At 42.0% G+C, this 18,168-nt stretch overlaps 1 protein-coding gene across 3 annotated transcripts; it reads right to left on the bottom strand.

Moving 5' to 3' along the window:
* Positions 1 to 1,282: 1,282 nt before the first annotated feature.
* DNAJC18 (DnaJ heat shock protein family (Hsp40) member C18) lies at positions 1,283 to 15,342 on the bottom strand. Of its 3 annotated transcripts, none has more exons than XM_049829340.1 (8): positions 15,203 to 15,342; positions 14,892 to 15,037; positions 13,536 to 13,721; positions 10,224 to 10,336; positions 8,598 to 8,707; positions 6,398 to 6,570; positions 5,733 to 5,817; positions 2,503 to 2,638 (listed from the first exon to the last, which is right to left on the bottom strand). In XM_049829340.1, exons 1-7 carry the CDS (start codon positions 15,238 to 15,240, stop codon positions 5,771 to 5,773), a joined length of 813 nt encoding a protein of 270 aa, XP_049685297.1. In that variant the 5' UTR covers positions 15,241 to 15,342; the 3' UTR covers positions 2,503 to 2,638; positions 5,733 to 5,770. The 3 variants fall into 3 exon arrangements, with proteins under 3 accessions (XP_049685296.1, XP_049685297.1, XP_049685298.1); XM_049829341.1 differs by lacking the exon at positions 2,503 to 2,638 and adding an exon at positions 2,645 to 5,505; XM_049829339.1 differs by lacking the exon at positions 5,733 to 5,817 and having other exon boundaries at positions 1,283 to 2,638.
* Positions 15,343 to 18,168: the final 2,826 nt, after the last annotated feature.

Below are 18,168 nucleotides of genomic sequence, written 5' to 3'. Positions count from 1 at the left end.
GTCCGTAACACCCTTGACTCTGATTACAAACAAAGAACATCTTATTGCTTTTTGAAATATTTTTACCTTCCAGTCTGGCCTTCTGCTTCATCCCGGCCTCTTTTCCTAGTTGCAGAGAAGACTTAAAATCATTGTGCTTCTCACCAGAGACCTCCCACCTCCATAAAGCACTCTGAGATCTTTGGATGAAAGGTGCAATCCATTTTAAGTGCAAAATACGACGTATGAATTCAAGCTCCGTACAGGACATCACAGGTCCAGTAAAGTTGTCGTGTTTGGTCTCCCCACCTATATCACTTTATAGCCATGGGAGTCAAACAGGAATGACAGGGAAGATATCAAACCTGGAACAAAGTCCAGCCACTTTAATAGATTTCAAATATATTCTACAAACTATTTAATATATAAAAAGCAACATTAAAAGAATTTTTCGTTTTGTACGCACTCATATTATGTGCTCAAACCTGGGAAATACCAGAATTAAAGCTGCCTGTCCCACTGCCAGCCACATTACCAATCTAGAAAAATCAAAACATTTTTGCCCTTGCAGACTCTCGCACTCAAGATGGTTCACAACAACCCCCTCTAAATACCTTTTTCACTGGCACTCTTCCTGTCCCGAGTGGCTGACAAACTCTGCTCAACTTCCCCAAGCACTCCTACAAAGTTTCCCAACAGAGAACAAATGTTAATATGAAAATGCTGTTTTAAGGAGTCACTATGTTGTTCTTTTTAGTTTTGTTTTGTTTGTTTTTGTTTTTTTTTTTAAACACACCACCATTTCATAGCAGCAATACTGCTGTAGTTGCAATGGTCTGATCATATGTGTGGTGCGTACGTCTCATCTGCAGAAGCACCAGGTCTCAAAACCCAAGAGAAACACCCCTCCTCCAGCGCAGACCACCAGAAAAGCTTCTCTTACTGCAGCTCCCAGCTTCGCTTGCTGCCCAACCTCCCACGGCTGTAATGGACGGGACAGGGGCACCAAGGGGACACTTTCTGGTACCTACGGTCCCAGTTCCCCACTCTCAGTACCAGCCATCTTGTGCACCATGCCAACGGGACACCCTCAGCGCACGGGCAGAGCACTAGCACACGACTGCACTGTAACGTCCAGGCATGTGGAGACTTGAAGTCCAAGCTTTAGAGGTGACTTTAATTCTGGCATTTCTTGAACTTTTGAGCACTTTTGTTTCCTAGGTTTAAGCCAAGGCCATCTGTGGCATCCTGTGCTACTTGTAGCGAGTTTTAGGAACGGGGACAACAACAGAGACTTGTTCAGTTTTAATAGACACGCACTTCCACATCAGAGAGGCGAGTGCTGCCTCTGCTGTGGCTACGCCAAGTCCCCAAGTCAGGGAGGGAGGGCAGAAGCCTGCACCTCCAGTGCCTGTACCGCTCAGAGATGTCCTTCGTAAGAATAGTTCATTCCACGTGTGGTACGCACCCGCGGCACCCCACCAGAGAAACTGGCTCAGGAGATTAATGATGCTCAACTGGAGTAACACTGTTCTCTGCTGCTGACGAGTATAACCCATCCTCAACCTGCCTTTAAATGCCTGGTTTCGTAAAGGAGGATCAAGAAAAAACAGGACACTACTACATGGATCTTTTTCTTTGCAATACTAATCTCTACAGTGAAACATTCATAACTGCTCAACAGAGTAAAAATATGCTACATCAAAACTGTACCAGAAAAAGCAGGACCCCTGTAACAGCTGGAGAAGAGTTTGCAGATAAAAATCAGAATTAGACAGCCAGCTTAAAAATATGCCACTGAAAACATATGAGAAAATAAATACAGTTGTCCTTTCTCTACAGTTTGGCAGACATCAGAATTGGTGCAATTCACAGACTCCCATCTTCTTGTTCGATGTTGCTGTTGGCATCTGAGCATGCCCCCTCCGGTCAGACAAGCACAGGGTTACATCCCTTTGACAGCAGGGAGAGCTGGGAGCCTGCTCAAGTGCTCACCTGAAGCAGGTACTTGACTCTTCTGAATTAAGCATTGCATATTACACTCGAACAGGAAACATGCTGCCTTCCATCTAAGTTCTCATTACAAAACCACTGTAGAAGCAAGGACATCCGCCTGGTATCAGTACGAGAAGGCTAGCGCACTTAATACTGAGAACTATGCTGTTCGTATGATCGAATGACTTGCAGGTCCATATAAAATACAGAAAGCTAAGACATTTGTCTGCCCTCTTGGGAATTATATACTGTTTGGATGGCAGACAAACTACCGATGAAGACAGGTTCCAAACTAATAGCGTTTCCCAGGGAATTAATTTACAAAGCGCCACTGGTCCTTAGAACCAAATATTGTGTAGAGTATGTATTATAGCAAACACTAGCTCTGCAGCTTGTGTTGGCCCATCTCTGCACTATATGCAGAAGGACTCCAGTATTCAGACTCTTTACAACAGTCTCCTTCCCTTTTTATACAAAGGAAAATAAAAAACATAAGTTAAACCAGCAATAAATAAAACTACAGAACGTGTGTGCCCTGGTCAGCCCCCTTTGTGCATTCCAATCAGACTGGAGAGCTTCTCACAGTGCTCAAGTTTCAGTGACTCTGCTTTCTGTTTTAACCGCTCATCTCTGTATAGCTTGGCCAAATTTGACAAATCAGACTCTGAAAGATGAAAAAAATTTATATTAGGATGAAGCCGCGAGCCTACTTTAAATAACTCAGTGCTTTGTTATCCTTGTGGCATGTTTTTTTCTAATTCACCTTGTTTCAGTGAAACTGGGCATGTTAACAACTTTCTTTAAAGAGAGTGGCCATCAGGTTTAACCAGGCTAGCGACTTAAGAAAACAGTATTTTCATAATTGCTTGAAAACTCAAACAGTTATAATAACCCTCTCTACCAGTGCACTAGTAGGACAATAGCCAACACAAAAAAATAAGACTGATAATTACTGTCTACAAAGAAAACACAAACTATAAAAGTATGGCTTAGAAGTCACATAAGATTTAAAATTGTTAATGATCTAAAGAATAGGCAATTGCTTTAAAATATACATATAAAGTTAAACTGTGCATAAAAAGGGGCTAGTAGGATACCATTTGGTCTGCAACACAGCACCTGTCGTAGGTGATACCACTATTTACATTTGAATTAGATCTCATCTCCTCGTGCATTGGTCCTTACTGATGCAACAGCAGGCACAGGCAGGTGGAGAGGGGTTACTCTACACCTATCAGCAGTATTTGTGTGACAAGTCAGAAGGAAAGACAGCCTCATGACTACTTTTCCTATTGCTTCCTTGGGGCTGCATCAGCTGTCTGCAGCCTCATGTGCTGAGCAGGAGCTACAAGACATACACCCCTGCCCACATAACTGAAAAATGCAATTCTTTTGGCAGATCTATTCTGCAAGGGCCCAGAGCATGCATCCAAATATATACTTTAAGGTATAGATGATTGTTTTTTTGATGTTGCACTTCTCAGAATTCAAACTTTGTCTGGCAAGAGGTTTGCCCAGAAGGCATTATAAATTCTCTCTTGTTTTTTTGGTGGTTTTTTTTTGTTTGTTTGTTGTTTTGGGTTTTTTTTTGTATTGATTCCAGGAAGGTGAACAGCTAGCTGAGGGACCTGTCTGAAAGGCCTCTGTGCCCTTTCATTAACAATACAATCTCAAATGCACTTTGCATATTTCTTCCCCTTCTTCTCAAAAGCAACATAAAACTGAAATAATCCCATTGTTTAAATTGTTTCCCACCAGTAATTCAGAGAAGTTTCTTTTGCTGATTAGCTAAGGAATTCTACACTTATCCAACTGGGCAAAATTATTCACTGCAAATACTTGCACTTTTGACAGCATTCATTCCATCACGTTTGTTTCTTGTATTTTTTAATCTTTTACATAAGAGTTGTTCCTTTGAACTTCTTCTCTTTAAGGAAGTCCTAAAATACCAAATTCCAACTACATATCCTTATTCTCTCTGTTTTCAGTGGCCTTTTTGTAATTTTCTACAACTCAGAGCTCTTTGCAGTCTTACTTTACAATTGTGCCTTCACAGCTGAACAATTTCCTGTAAAATCCTGGGATGTGCTTTTTGTACTTAATTCTATCAAAGATTTCAGAAGACCAAAACCCACAGCATACAAGTGACTGGCTGAACAAGATATTGATCTATTAGTTACTTTTGAAGTTTTCCTTAAGGTAGCTGGACACCAGGTAACACTTTCAAGTCATAAAATGAAGGACTTTAAAAATCAAACTGTTCCTATCTAACTAATCTATGTCCATTTTGCTGGTGCTAAACAGAAACGTACCCTCAGTAAACAAAACAAACATACTATTAATAGACATTCAACGGACGAAAGAAAAGTTGACCACATGAAGTTAAACACTTAAACAAGAATTAATGGACAAAAGTTATGAAGCAACAGCTAAGAACTGTCTCAACATCTCCAGAGAACTTTTCCCCAGCACTCCATCTTGTATTCACAGTTTATTTTTACAAACTTGGCTGTACTAAAGTTAGCACAGACTTGGCTGTGCTCATTACCTGCTTGCTGGCCTAGATAGTAATCATTCTGAAAATGTTGTGGGTTTTTTTTTTGTTGTGGTGGTTTTTTTTTTTTTTAATTACAGTGGTCTCCTCAGGCTACTGCTAATTGTGGACATTGTAAATATATTTGCAGATGTGTGACTAATAAAGTCTGTAAGTGTAAAAAGCTCCAGAGAAGCATTGTTTTGCAGGCATTAATTGGCATTCAATGCTAGATTTCAATGCTAGATCATCTCCCCCTATCTACCAGTCTCTCTTAGACTTGCAAACCCTGTTGCCCATTTTGGGGCATGGCATTCCTTAGCTCAAGGTCTATGTGAAAGAGGCAGTATGGTCACTTTCAGTTGCACAAGGTCAATTCCAAGGATTTTTCTCTACAAAATAAATTCTTCCCCTATAGCAAGCCTACGCATGAAGCCTACATTTACGGTTAACTGCCACATTATACCTAGAGGCTGCTACTGCCAGCCACAGATGCTCAGAGATCACAAGTCAAGCACACCAAAAACTAAAGGATTGTTTGGGATTTTTATGGTCTTATATTATGGGTTCTTTTCTAACTTCAGAGCCCACATCTATATATTTCTCTTTAAAAGCAAGATTGGTAACTTTTTTGTAAAAATAAACCAAAACAGTCTCTGGATGAAAACAAAACAACCCTTCCCATCAAAAACCTGTAAATAATCTGGAGTCAGCAACACTATTGTTACCTCTAGCACAGGATTAAACATGTCTTGTTTAGACAAAGTGTGTGCTTCCATAATGATGCAATTGGCAAAGAAACTGTAAACAAGTGCAAAGTCAATTTTTTGCAGTGTGCTAAGGACTGTTTTGCATGGAGCAATTTAGAAAGCCCTACTGGTGTGTGAAAGCAGCTTGCCTACTACTATTAAACATTTACAGAGAAACAACTTCTTCCAGTTTCCTTTATGCACAGCAGTAGTTTGTGTTTACTCATTTGAAGGTGATGAGTTCTTTAGCTAAAAAAAAAAAAATCAGTCACAACATCCTAACTTCAGCTAGTCCTTGTAATTTGATTTCTGTTATTTCGTACAGTTCCAAAAGAAGCAGGGATTTGCTCTGTTTTCAATGAACTAGATTAGTAGTAATTAACAGATAATAACAATATGGGGTTAAAAGACATGCCTTTGTAAGTGCCACTGATCGACTTAGGACTGATGTGAGAATAATGATTTTGAATGCTCACATTTTTGTGTCCTCCCTTTCTGCATTCAATTCTTGTTTTTAAAAGACAATCTTGACTATGGTGAAAAACATGATCTCAAACTCATCTAAAGATAGAAAATGCAAATAAGTGCACAAAACACGCAAAGAAGCACGCTCTTTGAAAACTGATACCAGTAACAGAGTCCACTGCAACATTACCAAAAGCACCTGAACAGGCTATGGGATCTCCTTCTGATGAAGTTTTGAAGAAAAAAAGTTAGATAATCTTCTCGTTGAGCCAGTTGAAGCAAAAATTATTCTGCTCCAGCAAAGGAAAACCTGGAATAGGTGATGTCTCAAGATCTTTTCTAGCCCTAACAATCTGTCAGAGCTAGATAAATGTGGTAGATTACATGTTTGAAACATCATCACTAACAGTTATTCAAGCATAAAAACTGAGTGGAAAAAAACGTCTCAAATGGTGAAATCTATTTTCCACTTGTCTCTTAGAATCACCTAAAATGAATTTTGACAGACCTTCAAGAATAGCAAATTCAGTGTTAAGAGCAGATGTAACAAATATCAGTGCAAGGTTTGAGATAAGCATTGGAAAATGAGGCTAAAAATGGCAGCGCTTTGTGAAGCACAGCCATCATACAACTTCTGATGGGTTGTAGGCACACACTTGTAACAAAAATAACTTACTTTGCTGTTTCTCCTTCCAGCAGCTGGTCTGAATATAGTCTATGTAATCTTTTTCAACGGTTTTCTCTAGCTCTTTAAGGTCTGCTCCTTGATAATTCCTTTCAAAGTTTTTATCAACATAGTAAGGCACCTGCAAGTTCTCTGTTTCTCTACTAATAACGTGGCCTATGGACCTGTGAAAACATCATGGAGAAAACAGAATCTTTTAGCAGTTCAAGTATAAAGAAACCAAGAAATGTTTCTCCATATTAGCATTTCCAGAGGACAGTATTTACAACTTCTTTAGTTACTTTCTGCAGGACTATGGCTCCCTCAACCATCCAATAAGGAAATTACAAGTCTCAGGCAAACAGGATTCACACACCACCACACCCCCCCCCAAAAAAAAACCACGGAAAATATCTAATATTTGGAGATATCTACAAAGAACCAACTCTGAGCTGACACTGTTCCTTCTGAATACTGTGTTTGTTCTCAAGACCTCAGTCAAGAGACTTCCAAAACGTAAGAGCAAGTTTTATCTGTGAACAGAAGCTCCATACACTTTCTTCTGTTTGCTGGTAATTTCTGGCAAGCTAGGTCCAGAAATCCATGGGAATTGATAACAAATGTAGAGATTATAGGAAAGGCATATGGCCCTCGTATTGCTTAGGGCTCAATGCAATTGGATCTTGATTTTCCCAATTTCTGGATCCTTTAGTAGAAATAAAAATTAGCAGGGGAGATTCTAGTTACATTTTCTTTTAGGGTTTTATAATAATCAGTAAGAGAAGTGGGGCATGGAATATCCCAAAGAATATCCTGTAGGTAGAATTAGCCACTCTGATACAGCCACTGGGTTAAACTACACTTATACTGAATTTCCTTATTTGAGCAAAGATACCCAGGTATTTTTTTCAAATCACTGCCCAGAGAAAGAAGCAGACAGCCAAAACACAAAGGTTACAGTCTACACAATGGAATCCAGTTTGCCCCTTCTACTTTCTGGACTACCCCTGCTCTGTTGCTATGTCTGAGGTGTATGCTTTCTTCATATAAACAATTTCTTTTAGTTTCTAGGCTGTTAGGGTTTTTTTTTTTTAAGGATATGATTTAGAGAAACAGCATAACTGTGTACCTGACTATCTCAAATCAACAGGAGAAGGGGAGGTAGTGAAGAAAAGCAGGAGATTAGCTGCGCTGGGGGCAGTGTGGGAAGTTGCACATGGGACTGGCAGATAGCAAAAACACTCTCTGAAAAAAACACCCAACGACCCAAACACCAACCACCCTCCTGTTCTTATGCTAGGTCTACACACTGACATCTTGTGGTAAAAAGCAATAAAGGGTTTTGGGCTATTACAACAGTGGAGAGGATATGGGCCTAAACCTAAGTAGTTTTACTCCTAGAAGCGAGCAAGGGGAGTGAGTGTTTGGAGCACTCTGCTACTGCTGTGTGCTGCAGGTTCTCAAAAACCTGCTGACTCCCACTCCTATCTCAGTAAGAGCCAGTGAAGGTGACTGAACTGAGCTCTTCCCGCTAGAGAGCTTCCTTCCTCCCAACACGGGATGCTGCGAGGAGCCAGTGGGTTTTCCTCTGCCCCACAAACTCAGGTTACAGCAGGTCTGGTGGCTTTCCTTCTGCTTCCAGAGCTGACCAGTTCAGTTTGCCCTCTGCAACCTCAGGGTCCTGCTTCTTTACAGATGTTAAACCAAGGCATTTCAAGGCTTTTATGATTTGTGGAGCTTGACAATTCTTCCAGTGGAATTCAGGCTCCAGAGAGGTTTTGGATTTATACTGCAAACTGCAGGCTTCATTTTTTAATTGCTTTACATGGGAACCTCAGTGGTGGTCCACAGATCCCTGGGGGCTGGGCAGACCAGAGGCTGATCAGCACTGTAGCTGGGCTACACCCACATTCCTGGTAGTGTATCACTGTGCAGAAACATTTCACACCAGTTGAGAAAGCTTTTTGGCTCAAGGCCTCTATTTGTTCAGTACACAGTACAATAAAGCACACCATAGTTAATTTCATAGCGATAACACTTAGGAGAACTCATCAATAGAGACTGTTGGTATTTCCTTATTTACAAATTGATAACACTTTCTAGAAAGAGCAGAACGGAATGCTAACATGCATTTTGCTACCAAGTCCAACTTCCATCTCCCTCCTTATTGCAAACACCGAAGACCAGAAAAATGTGGGTTTAAATGACTTACGATTTGTAGAACAGGCTGTAGGGCGGGTTTGTGGCCATCAGCTGAGTTATAACTGACACTATTATTATTATGAAAACTGGCATCAACTGAATAAATGCAGAATATGAATTCTGAAAAGAACAACAATAATTAGTAGTCAAGAAAAGATACATATGGAAAAGGATGCATCTGTTCACAGAAACCAGGCTATCTATCATAGATCAATAATGTATTAAATGGAAACTGAAAAGAAAAAGAAAAAAAGGAAGTGCCTTCAAATTTTGAGAGGGATGACATTTTAATTTCAAAATAACCTTTACTAATAATGTCGGAAAACTCTTTAAAGCTATTTTCTTTCAATTATATTTTCATGACATTTCTTTCATCTATAGCTTCCTGCACAAGGCAATGGATGCCCACCTGTCAGTGACCAGGTGACAACCCAAACCAAAAGAACACATTGCAATTCCCATTTGTGCCTATGGCTTTCCGTGCATCTTCTGAAGTTTGCTACACACATTCTAAAAATCTCTGTTCAAACACCGGATAAAATGGCTGAAAAGTAAAGGGTTAAGAGACCACATGTAGTGTGACTTGGGACAGGATGCAAGCACTTGTTTTTTTTGTTTGAATTAATTTAGTAGAACAAAAGAGTGGGGCAAAAAATATTAAAAGACCAAAGAGTTCTGATAGTCATAGAGAAAACACAGATCTTTACTTCTGCTCTTCATCTGATTTTTAAACCGCCTTTCTAAAACGCCTTTTCTTATCAGGAGCGAAATATAATATGCAGCTATTTAGACTTTGCCCTCTGCTCTGGGACAGCAGCAAGAATACCTGATGCAGTAGCAGGTGGGATTCATTTGCCCTAGCTTAGCTGTCTATAGGCTGTATCTGGTTTTTTTCAGAGCCCAGCTATAAGAGACTCGCAGGAAAAAATTCATCTTCCTTGGAGAACCTTGTTAGGTTAACAGACTGCCTACGGAGGAAGATTTTCCCAAGGCAGGTGGCACATGTATATGTGCGCTAGCAACAAATGACACCTTGTGTCTCATCTGGAGGTTTCAGTTGGTAGAAACGTATCCCAGACCCATCCTGCCCTGGGTGGAAGAAGCCTGTGCAGCACCTGAGCAGAAGTTGCGTGCTTATTTCCTGAAGGGTTAAATATACCATGAGGATAAGCCAGTACTTCTGTATGCATTATCAGTCCACATTTGGACTAATTCTTGTTGGCTTACCAAACCATTTGAGCTTGCAAAAAGCAAGCACCAGCAAAACACTAGTTTTGTGGCCATCAGCTGAGTTATAACTGACACTATTATTATTATGAAAACTGGCATCAACTGAATAAATGCAGAATATGAATTCTGAAAAGAACAACAATAATTAGTAGTCAAGAAAAGATACATATGGAAAAGGATGATGAAACTCCAGGGCCTCTAATCCTGTTAATACAATGTATTTTTAAAGTAGTGATTAATAAAAGACAATCTAGTTACTTTTGCAAACATCCATTTTGGCTGCAGCACTTGAGGATAAACACTGAGCATGTAAGCATGGGAAGGTTTGTCCTGGCTTCAGAAATGTAAGTGCACCCCCTCACCCTGGTGAAATATTTAAGCCCAAGAGATCCCTCCTCCTGGCTACCTGTGGCCTGTTTTCTTCCTCCTCTTGCTCCTGGGTCCACGCTCTTTCATTTCGGTGCCTCCGTGGATAATAGTGCGCATCTCTGGCTACATTGGAGAACATATGGATATTTCCTGTTAAAAGAAACCAAGAGAGAGTCATAATTTTCATCCAGTTGCTGATACTCGCCTGTATTTCGCAGAGTTTCTAGTTAATTATCCAAGCATATACTAGACGGCCTGAATTACAGTTGGGAGACCTCAGATTAAAAAGCACAAACACACCTCAGATTTAAAAGTCAAAATAATATGTCATTCTGAGAAGTGTACCAGAGTAAAGTTTGCCCCAAGACCATCTTAATTTAAATCAACCTGCAGAAACATGCTATAATTTTTATTGTTGTATCTCATCTTTTAATATTGTTTTTGTCACATTCACTTGCAAGGCCATACCTTGTGTTGCATCCCCAGGCTCTAAGCAGGAAAATTGATTTGCTTCACCAGACTCACGCCATGAATTATGGCTTCCCGTAATTACTGAATATGGTCTTCTACACTCATTTCTACTTCCTCTTCCTTCAAGCTATTAATAGTTTCACTTAATGATTTTATAATAAGGAAAGAGATTTAAAAAATGAGTTAAAAAAAAGAATACAAATCAGGATTTCCTTTCTTGCACACTGAATGTAGTTGATTTATTTTTTAAAAATTCTAAAATGAGGAAAGAATTGCATATGCTGTTTCGATTTGAAGCTTCAGCTCTGATTTTATCACCATATGCATATCTAATAATAGCTGTACTTTCCTCTTTTGAAATTCAGAATGTCTTTGTATTAGAGAATTGAAATTTATGGCTTTATCATGACAACAGAAATGCAAATGTATTTTTAAGCCCTGGGAAATATGTCACATTATTTTACACTCTTATACTGCCCTTTCTCTGAATTTCCCACAGAATTCTGCAAAAAACCTGGGCAGAAGTGACCTTTGCTATTGTGTCAAAACATCTGTTTCAGTGCTTGTTCAAAGATTTTTCCAAGGGTCTAGGCACACTTGCAGTCAGAGCTCCAACAGAGCACCAAACGAGACTGGCTTGAAGAACAGAAGTTTCTTTCTTGAAAAAGAAAGCTCGTTTCTATCATTCAACACTGCTCAGACAATATTTAATCAACCTGTGAAAAAACAGAAGCAAGTGCAGGAAGAGAAGAATGTCTTTTGCAGGGTGCCTAGAAAAAAGTTTTCCCAAATCCTAAGTTTCTCAAAGAATTTCTGCCCAGCAGTTTCTTTCCTTCCATGTGCATTTATTTTTTATGAGAAGGAAGTTCAACTTGTAGCCTTTACCCATTGTAACTGCAACAATATGCTACGTGGACTGTTTCCTTTCAGACTTATGACACTTAACATTTTAACTTTCAAGATTTTTTCACTGAATATCCATAGAGGAAAAATGCATGGTATAAACAAAGTCATAAACCTCCCCACAAAATCTATACAAATGAGTTTACCCTAACACCAACATTTCTTATTCAGATTTCCAGAAAGCCTGGTGACAGCAAGGTCAAACTTCAGCTCATGCATGCAAGTCCCACTACAACAGTTTAAAAAAATGTTTTCTTTATATCAACTATCTGCAGACCCTCTTACTAGTAACTCTCTTGCTAAGTAGAAACTGTGTGGACTTTGCCTATTTGGAAAACTACTGAACTGACGATTTTCCATAATTTAAAACTCACTTTTAGATTAGGAAAATGTACATAAATTTAGACCCAAACTTTTTTTTTTTGTAAGGAACCTATCATTTACTACCAACACCTATTACTATGGAATTATCTTTTAATTTTCTTATTCTTTGCCACTTTGACAGAAGTTCCCATTTACTTCTTCATGCCACTTGACCTGTTAAACCTGCCATGCCCAGTACTCAAATTCCTCCTACAGCTCCTCAATTGTCCTCCGCTCCAAGCATCCCTGTTGCCCGCAGCTAGAAAGCAGTCACATTCCATGAGGGCAATGTTTCACTGGTGGCTGAGGCAAAAGGCACACACAGGTGCAACTTCTTGCAAAGTCAGAAATGGAAAACTTGCAAACTCAGTGTGGGGTTTGAGCCAAACTCATGCCACACTGAGTTTGGCTCACTTTGCACCTCTACTGATCAAATTTTGAAGTCCCCTGAGCTGCAAGATGCTACCACACAGACTAAGGTTATGGGGAGCTTTTAAGTAATTACCTGTATCTGTGGCTTTAGGGTGTAGTAATTGGCATGTACGTTGCTCTATACCACGCCCTGGAGGTGAAAAAGTTTACAAAAGAGCTAAAGCAATTCGCTAGATACTACCAGGAAGACCCTTTAGCTCACTAAACCTTTCAGATTTACTTTTAATCCAAATCTGTATTCCACTGACCTTGCAGTATCTTTCTATTTTTACTACAAATATAAAAGCCAAGGCTGGACTGAGATGTGCATGGAACTGCTACAGGTACAGATCTACTGTTCTGTTACTGGATACTCTATATCCAGTAACAACCACACTTTCCTGGCAGGCATCACTTTCTAAGCTAAGAGGTTTCAATTTCTTTACAGTATGCAAGCTGCTGCAAGCCAAATGAACTCCTATGTTTTCCTTGTTATAGGGGCACTAAGACCACAACGCTAGCAGCTGCTGCCGTGCTGTACTGGAACACAGTAAGGTGTCTCAAGTACTACACTGTGTACTGGAACACAGTAAGGTGTCTCAAGTTCTACACTGTGTACTGGAACACAGTAAGGTGTCTCAAGTACTACACCGTCAGCAAAGATACCTCTGATCCCTTCCCGTTCACACCTTGTTTTACCTCCCATACCACTGATGGCTTCAGACAATGGAGGGAATAAAAGCAACAACAAAAAGAAGGGTCTTCAGCTACAGCTGATATTAAAATGTTGCCTACCCAAGAATCAAACAGCCTAACCACTTCCCAGACTAAAATGTTCTTTCTCCTACCTAGTACTGTCAGAAATTTTCAAGAGAGGCAAAGTTAGGAACTTGCCCTGGCAGCAACAGCCATTACCCCGCTGGCAGCTCTCTTTTCTAGGAGCATTCCTGCACAGCATGGCTGGGCTTTGACAACATTTTTTTGAGAATGGAGTTGCTAAAATCTGAAGTCTAAAACATGCATTAAGGGAGCTTTTCCAGGCATAAAAAGCTAGGGAAGGAGAAAAGAGCAAATCCAAAAAAGTTTTTGCTCTTTTCAGATGTATTATCAACTCCCTGAGCAGTATCAAGAGAAGCTGAACTTCCTTTATGGTCTAGTATCAGTTCACCACATTTCAAAAACACTGCAGACAGATACTGACCTGTAGGAAAGTGCCCACCAAAAAACACATTGAATATTTCTTCTGGTGTAATGTCTGCTTCAAATTCTGTGTAGTAATTATAATGCCTGGCCTGACCAGTGCTGACATGCTCTTGGTCACTTCCAAGTTCATCGTATCGTAATCGTTTTTCAGGGTTGCTCAGAACTGCAAAAGCATTGCCTATTGCTGGAGAGTGAATTAAAAGAAGTGTTACACAGGCATATCACGCAGTATTTCCAGATCTCAGACTTTTATAGGCAGAGTAGCAAAAAAGCCCAACCAGGCATAGAAAATTTGTGCTTGACCAAAGATTGAGTTACTTTTAAAAGAACTGCTTTTGTAAAAAAAGTGTTACAACACTGGCATCACCTGTGATGGAACCTATTTCCTGCTATCACTGATACCAGGAGAAAGATAAAAGTGTTAAAGTAGATGGAGAAAGTTAAAATATTTGTAAAACTGAGGTGAGAGAGCCTACTTCAGTCAAGAGATTGAGTGAGAATGTAACATTTTATCAGATCAAACTAAGCGCTGATATAGAAGTGCACCTCCGTATACCATACACAGTTAATACAAAGTTAATACCTGCAGAGACTAATTAAAATGCAGAACCATATTCCAAGTTTTTCTGTCGGCAGAGATGCTTGTGAAGCTGTACAGCATATCTATTTCACACTTTACGCCAAACCACCCAGAAGTATTTGTTTGGTTCATCTTCTTCCTTGATCTTTGATAGAACACAGCTGTAAACAAGTTCATAAAGAAATACAACCCTAACACAAAAAAATAAAGCCCTTCAAAAACTCCCTATTCTAATAGACTATGAATGAGTATCTCACTTTCCTCACGCTGCCTTACAGTGCTGTTGCAGACAGCAGCAACACAGCTCAGAAAAGGCAAAAGATGTAAGAGCTTAGAGGCTAACGTTGTTTAGATTGTACTGAAAAGTCCAGATACAGAATATCGGACTCAAATTTCATATGCTTGCACATACATATATATATAAAAATTTATTTACAACACAGAGCAGTTATTGATTACACAACACCACGCTCCCCTGCATGGCCAATATTATTTCCTAGCATTGCTCTGAACCTTTAGCAGTATCTAGGAATGAGATTTGGGATACGTTTCACTTTGCTTCTAACGGAAATCTGTATTCTGAAGATTAAAAGGCAAGCCTTGCTGACCAGCTGCGGGATTTTGTGGAGATGCACCTATCTGTCTATAAAACCGACAGGCTACACGGGCCTGTATGATGCTTTATATAAGGCGCAGGACTGTAAGTCTGAGGCAGTCTGTCCTCGTTTTCATCTTGCTGTACGACTTTCGAGACCGGGCCAGCCCCCACCTCACCTTTAAAAGCTTCCGTCGCTCCGGGAGCGCGGTTCTTGTCCGGGTGAAATTTCAGGGCCAGTTTGCGGTAGGCTTTCTTCAGGTCCTCCTCGCTGGCGTCCCTCTCCACCCCCAGAATTTCGTAGTAGTTTCGACACCGCTTTATCCTGGAAGCGCACGCAAGGTTACCTTCACCGGCCTGTCCCCCCAGACACCGCCGCAGCCCGCCCCGCCGGACCCACCGCCCCCCGCCGCGGCCCTCGCTGCTCCCTCCGCAGCTCCTCTCCCCCGACCCCTGTCCCGGTCCGGCGTAGCCCCCGCACCGCGCTCACCGCCGCACGCCGTCCAGCTGCTCCGCCGTGTAGGTCATGGCGGCCGCGGCGGGCCCCGGGGCAGCCCGCCCTCCGCGCCCCTCACAACCCGCCGCCCCGGCCCGCCCGCGCCGCCATGTTGTGCGCGGAAGCGGCTGCCGCGCGGGGGCCTCTGGGTACGGGAGTCCGCAGCCCGCCCCGCCCCTCCCTGGCGGCGAGCGGACTACAATACCCAGCGGGCACCGCGCGGGAGCGGGGCTTAAAGGGGCCGGGGGTTGTCAAGCGACTGCGGGGGGTGTCTGTGGCGTCGTAGCGAGGCTCGGTGGCGTCATAGACAGCGCCGTGAGGGGAGCAGGTGGCGGCCGGTGCGGGCCGAGGCTCAGCCGCTCGCCTCCCTGTCACGGCACATCCCAGGCCGGAGCGGGGTGAGGTCAGCGGGACGACGGCTTCGGGGGTGACCTCGCTAGGTCGGTGCGGAAGGGTCCTTCCTGGTAGCGTTGAGGAATAACTCTGAGATTTCGAGTGGTCCGCCTGTTTTGTGCAAGATGGGGTTTGTATCTGTCAAATTAACGAGCAAGGCGGTCATCGGAGAGGCGCGCAGTCGGCATTCGTAGAGCGAGGACACCCTGGAACAGTTAGGCCTCGGTGTTTTGAGGGTGCTTCGTGTGCGCTGCCAACTTGGCAAGAATGCTCGAGGTCCGTCAGGGAGAAAAGAAACGCTCTTGAGATAACAAGGATAATCGGACCTGAGAAACGTGGGATGTGACTGCTAAAAGGAAGCATCCCACTCTAGAAGGTGCTGAAGGCCAGATGATTGCTGAAGAAGCGTGAACTGGGGGAGAGGTAAATGTGGCAGGGGGAGATGGTGACCTCCAACTCAATTCCAGGCTGGAAGAACTTGCCCCCCCTCCCCCCACCTGCAAGGAGCATGCATGCTAGTCTACATAGCAAGTGAGGCTAATTTAAATGTAACTGGCCAATAGTAGATGAGATGGTGACTACTAATCAATAAATGTAAACTTAGGTGGGTTTTTACTAATTATGTAACAGAATAAATACATCGTTTTTCTTCGGTGTGGTGTGCTAGCTTAGTGGAATTAACCACCTAGCACAAAGATTGTGGAAATATGAAATGAATAATGTCTTTCCTGAGTGTGTGATTATTGGCTCATTGCACGTGGGGAAACAAATCCGCTTTTTGGACAACAGTACTGCTGCATTGGCAGAGCTATGGGAGATGGTCTTGAATTGTTGTGTTGAGACTGGAAGGGGCCTGGAGAATCACCTGCCCCACACCTGACCAACCTTTGGTTAGAACCCCCTCAATGGCTTATCCTGCAACTCCTTCCACCTTGTCCTGGTTTCAGCTAGGGTGGAGTTCACTGTCTTCCTAGTAGCTGGTACAGTGCTATGTTTTGAGTTCAGTATGCGAGGAATGTTGATAACACAGTGATGTTTTCAGTTGTTGCTAAGTAGTGTTTAGTCTAAAGTCAAGGATTTTTCAGCTTCTTGTGCCCAGCCAGCGAGAAAGCTGGAAGGGCACAAGAAGTTGGCACAGGACACAGCCAGGACAGCTGACCCAAACTGGCCAACGGTGTATTCCATACCATGGGACGTCACATCTAGTATAGGAACTGGGAAGTGGGGGGGGGAATTGCTGCTTGGGGACTAGCTGGGTGTTGGTCAGCAGGTGGTGAGCAATTGCACTGTGCATCATTTCTACATTCCAATCCTTTCATTATTGCTGTTGTCATTTTATTAGTGTTATCATTATAATTATTAGTTTCTTCTTTTCTGTTCTATTAAACCATTCTTGTCTCAACCCGTGGGTTTTGCTTCTTTTTTTTCCTGATTTTCTCCCCCATCCCACTGGGTGGGGGGGGGAGTGTGAGTGAGCGGCTGCACGGTGCTTAGTTGCTGGCTAGGGTTAAACCATGACACAGCTGCATTCATGCATTGCTAATGCTGCTGCTTGTTTCCCCTCAGCTCACATACCAATTAAAGCTGGGCTAATGAGCTGTGGGTGTGGAGTCTTGGTGTGAGGGAGTTAGTATCTTCCACCAGTGTGCTTTGTAGGAACACAGCAGCTTGGAGAAGACCTCTCCTTTCACATGAGCAGCAGCTACTGGAAGCTGGGGGTCACATCACTTCTGTTTATTTTTTTATTCAGTCTTTCTTTTGAACAAGGTTGAAGTTGGAACTTTGCTTTTGGATGTGGATCAGTTTTAAAGTGGAGCAGGCTCTGGTGATTTGTCAAGGTCTTCAAGAGCCTATGCGAAGAAGGAGCTCAAAGGAAGGAAAATTAAGCATGGGGCTATCTTTCAGAGGTTGGTGTGGAGGGGAGATTAGTTAAAGCTTGACTGTGACTGAAGTGTTTCATATTACAGGTGCTTACCAGCTGCCTTTGCATTGTCCTACTGGGACTAAAAACATACCTGTGAGGCTTCGCGCAGCAAGTTGCAGGTCTCTAGGATCTGGAGCTGTCTGGATCCCCGTAGCTGGGAATCACCTAGGATTTTGTGGTTATGCAAACTCACCAGTCTGGTGGAGGGTGGATGAGCAGAGTGATGTAACTTTACGTTTCAGGAATTTTACCAGAAAAGTTTTATTTATTAAAAAATACCTTATTAAACTACCTGGTTAAAGATAGAAGGTGTGTTGGATCCTAACAGGAGTTGTGAAAACATTGCATTTGTTTTTGTTTTGCTGAACACTTCATTGGCAGCTGCGAAGCACAGCTACCTCCAGCACTGCATGTTCCAGTAAACATCGCTTATCCATCCTATAAAGTTAAATCAGGCTAAATTATTATGTTTCATCGAACTGTGCAGGCAGATGTGTGCAGCAATACCTATTTTGAGTGCTTGGCTAGATCTTTTTTTTCCTTAACGTCACAGTTTACCTTCAGGCTTGATGGATGTTGATGCTCATGTTAGGAGAAGGTAGTATCTCGGCATACTGCTGCCGGGAAGATGAGGTACTCTGGA

This window comes from Accipiter gentilis, chromosome 26, assembly GCF_929443795.1.
Source record: "Accipiter gentilis chromosome 26, bAccGen1.1, whole genome shotgun sequence".
NCBI classification, from domain to species: domain Eukaryota; kingdom Metazoa; phylum Chordata; class Aves; order Accipitriformes; family Accipitridae; genus Astur; species Astur gentilis.
Note: the sequence above shows the minus strand (reverse complement) of the source record. Positions and strands in the feature narration are given on the sequence as shown.

What these genes read in the sequence shown, in the direction of transcription:
- DNAJC18 (XM_049829339.1), bottom strand. Translation starts at nt 15,240, where the DNA reads ATGACCTACACGGCGGAGCAGCTGGACGGCGTGCGGCG. An exon ending in CAGCTGGACGGCGTGCGGCG is followed by an intron (nt 15,038 to 15,202) that starts GTGAGCGCGGTG and finishes GTGCGCTTCCAG; the next exon opens with GATAAAGCGGTGTCGAAACT. An exon ending in AGGAAGAAAACAGGCCACAG is followed by an intron (nt 8,708 to 10,223) that starts GTAGCCAGGAGG and finishes TGTTCTTTTCAG; the next exon opens with AATTCATATTCTGCATTTAT.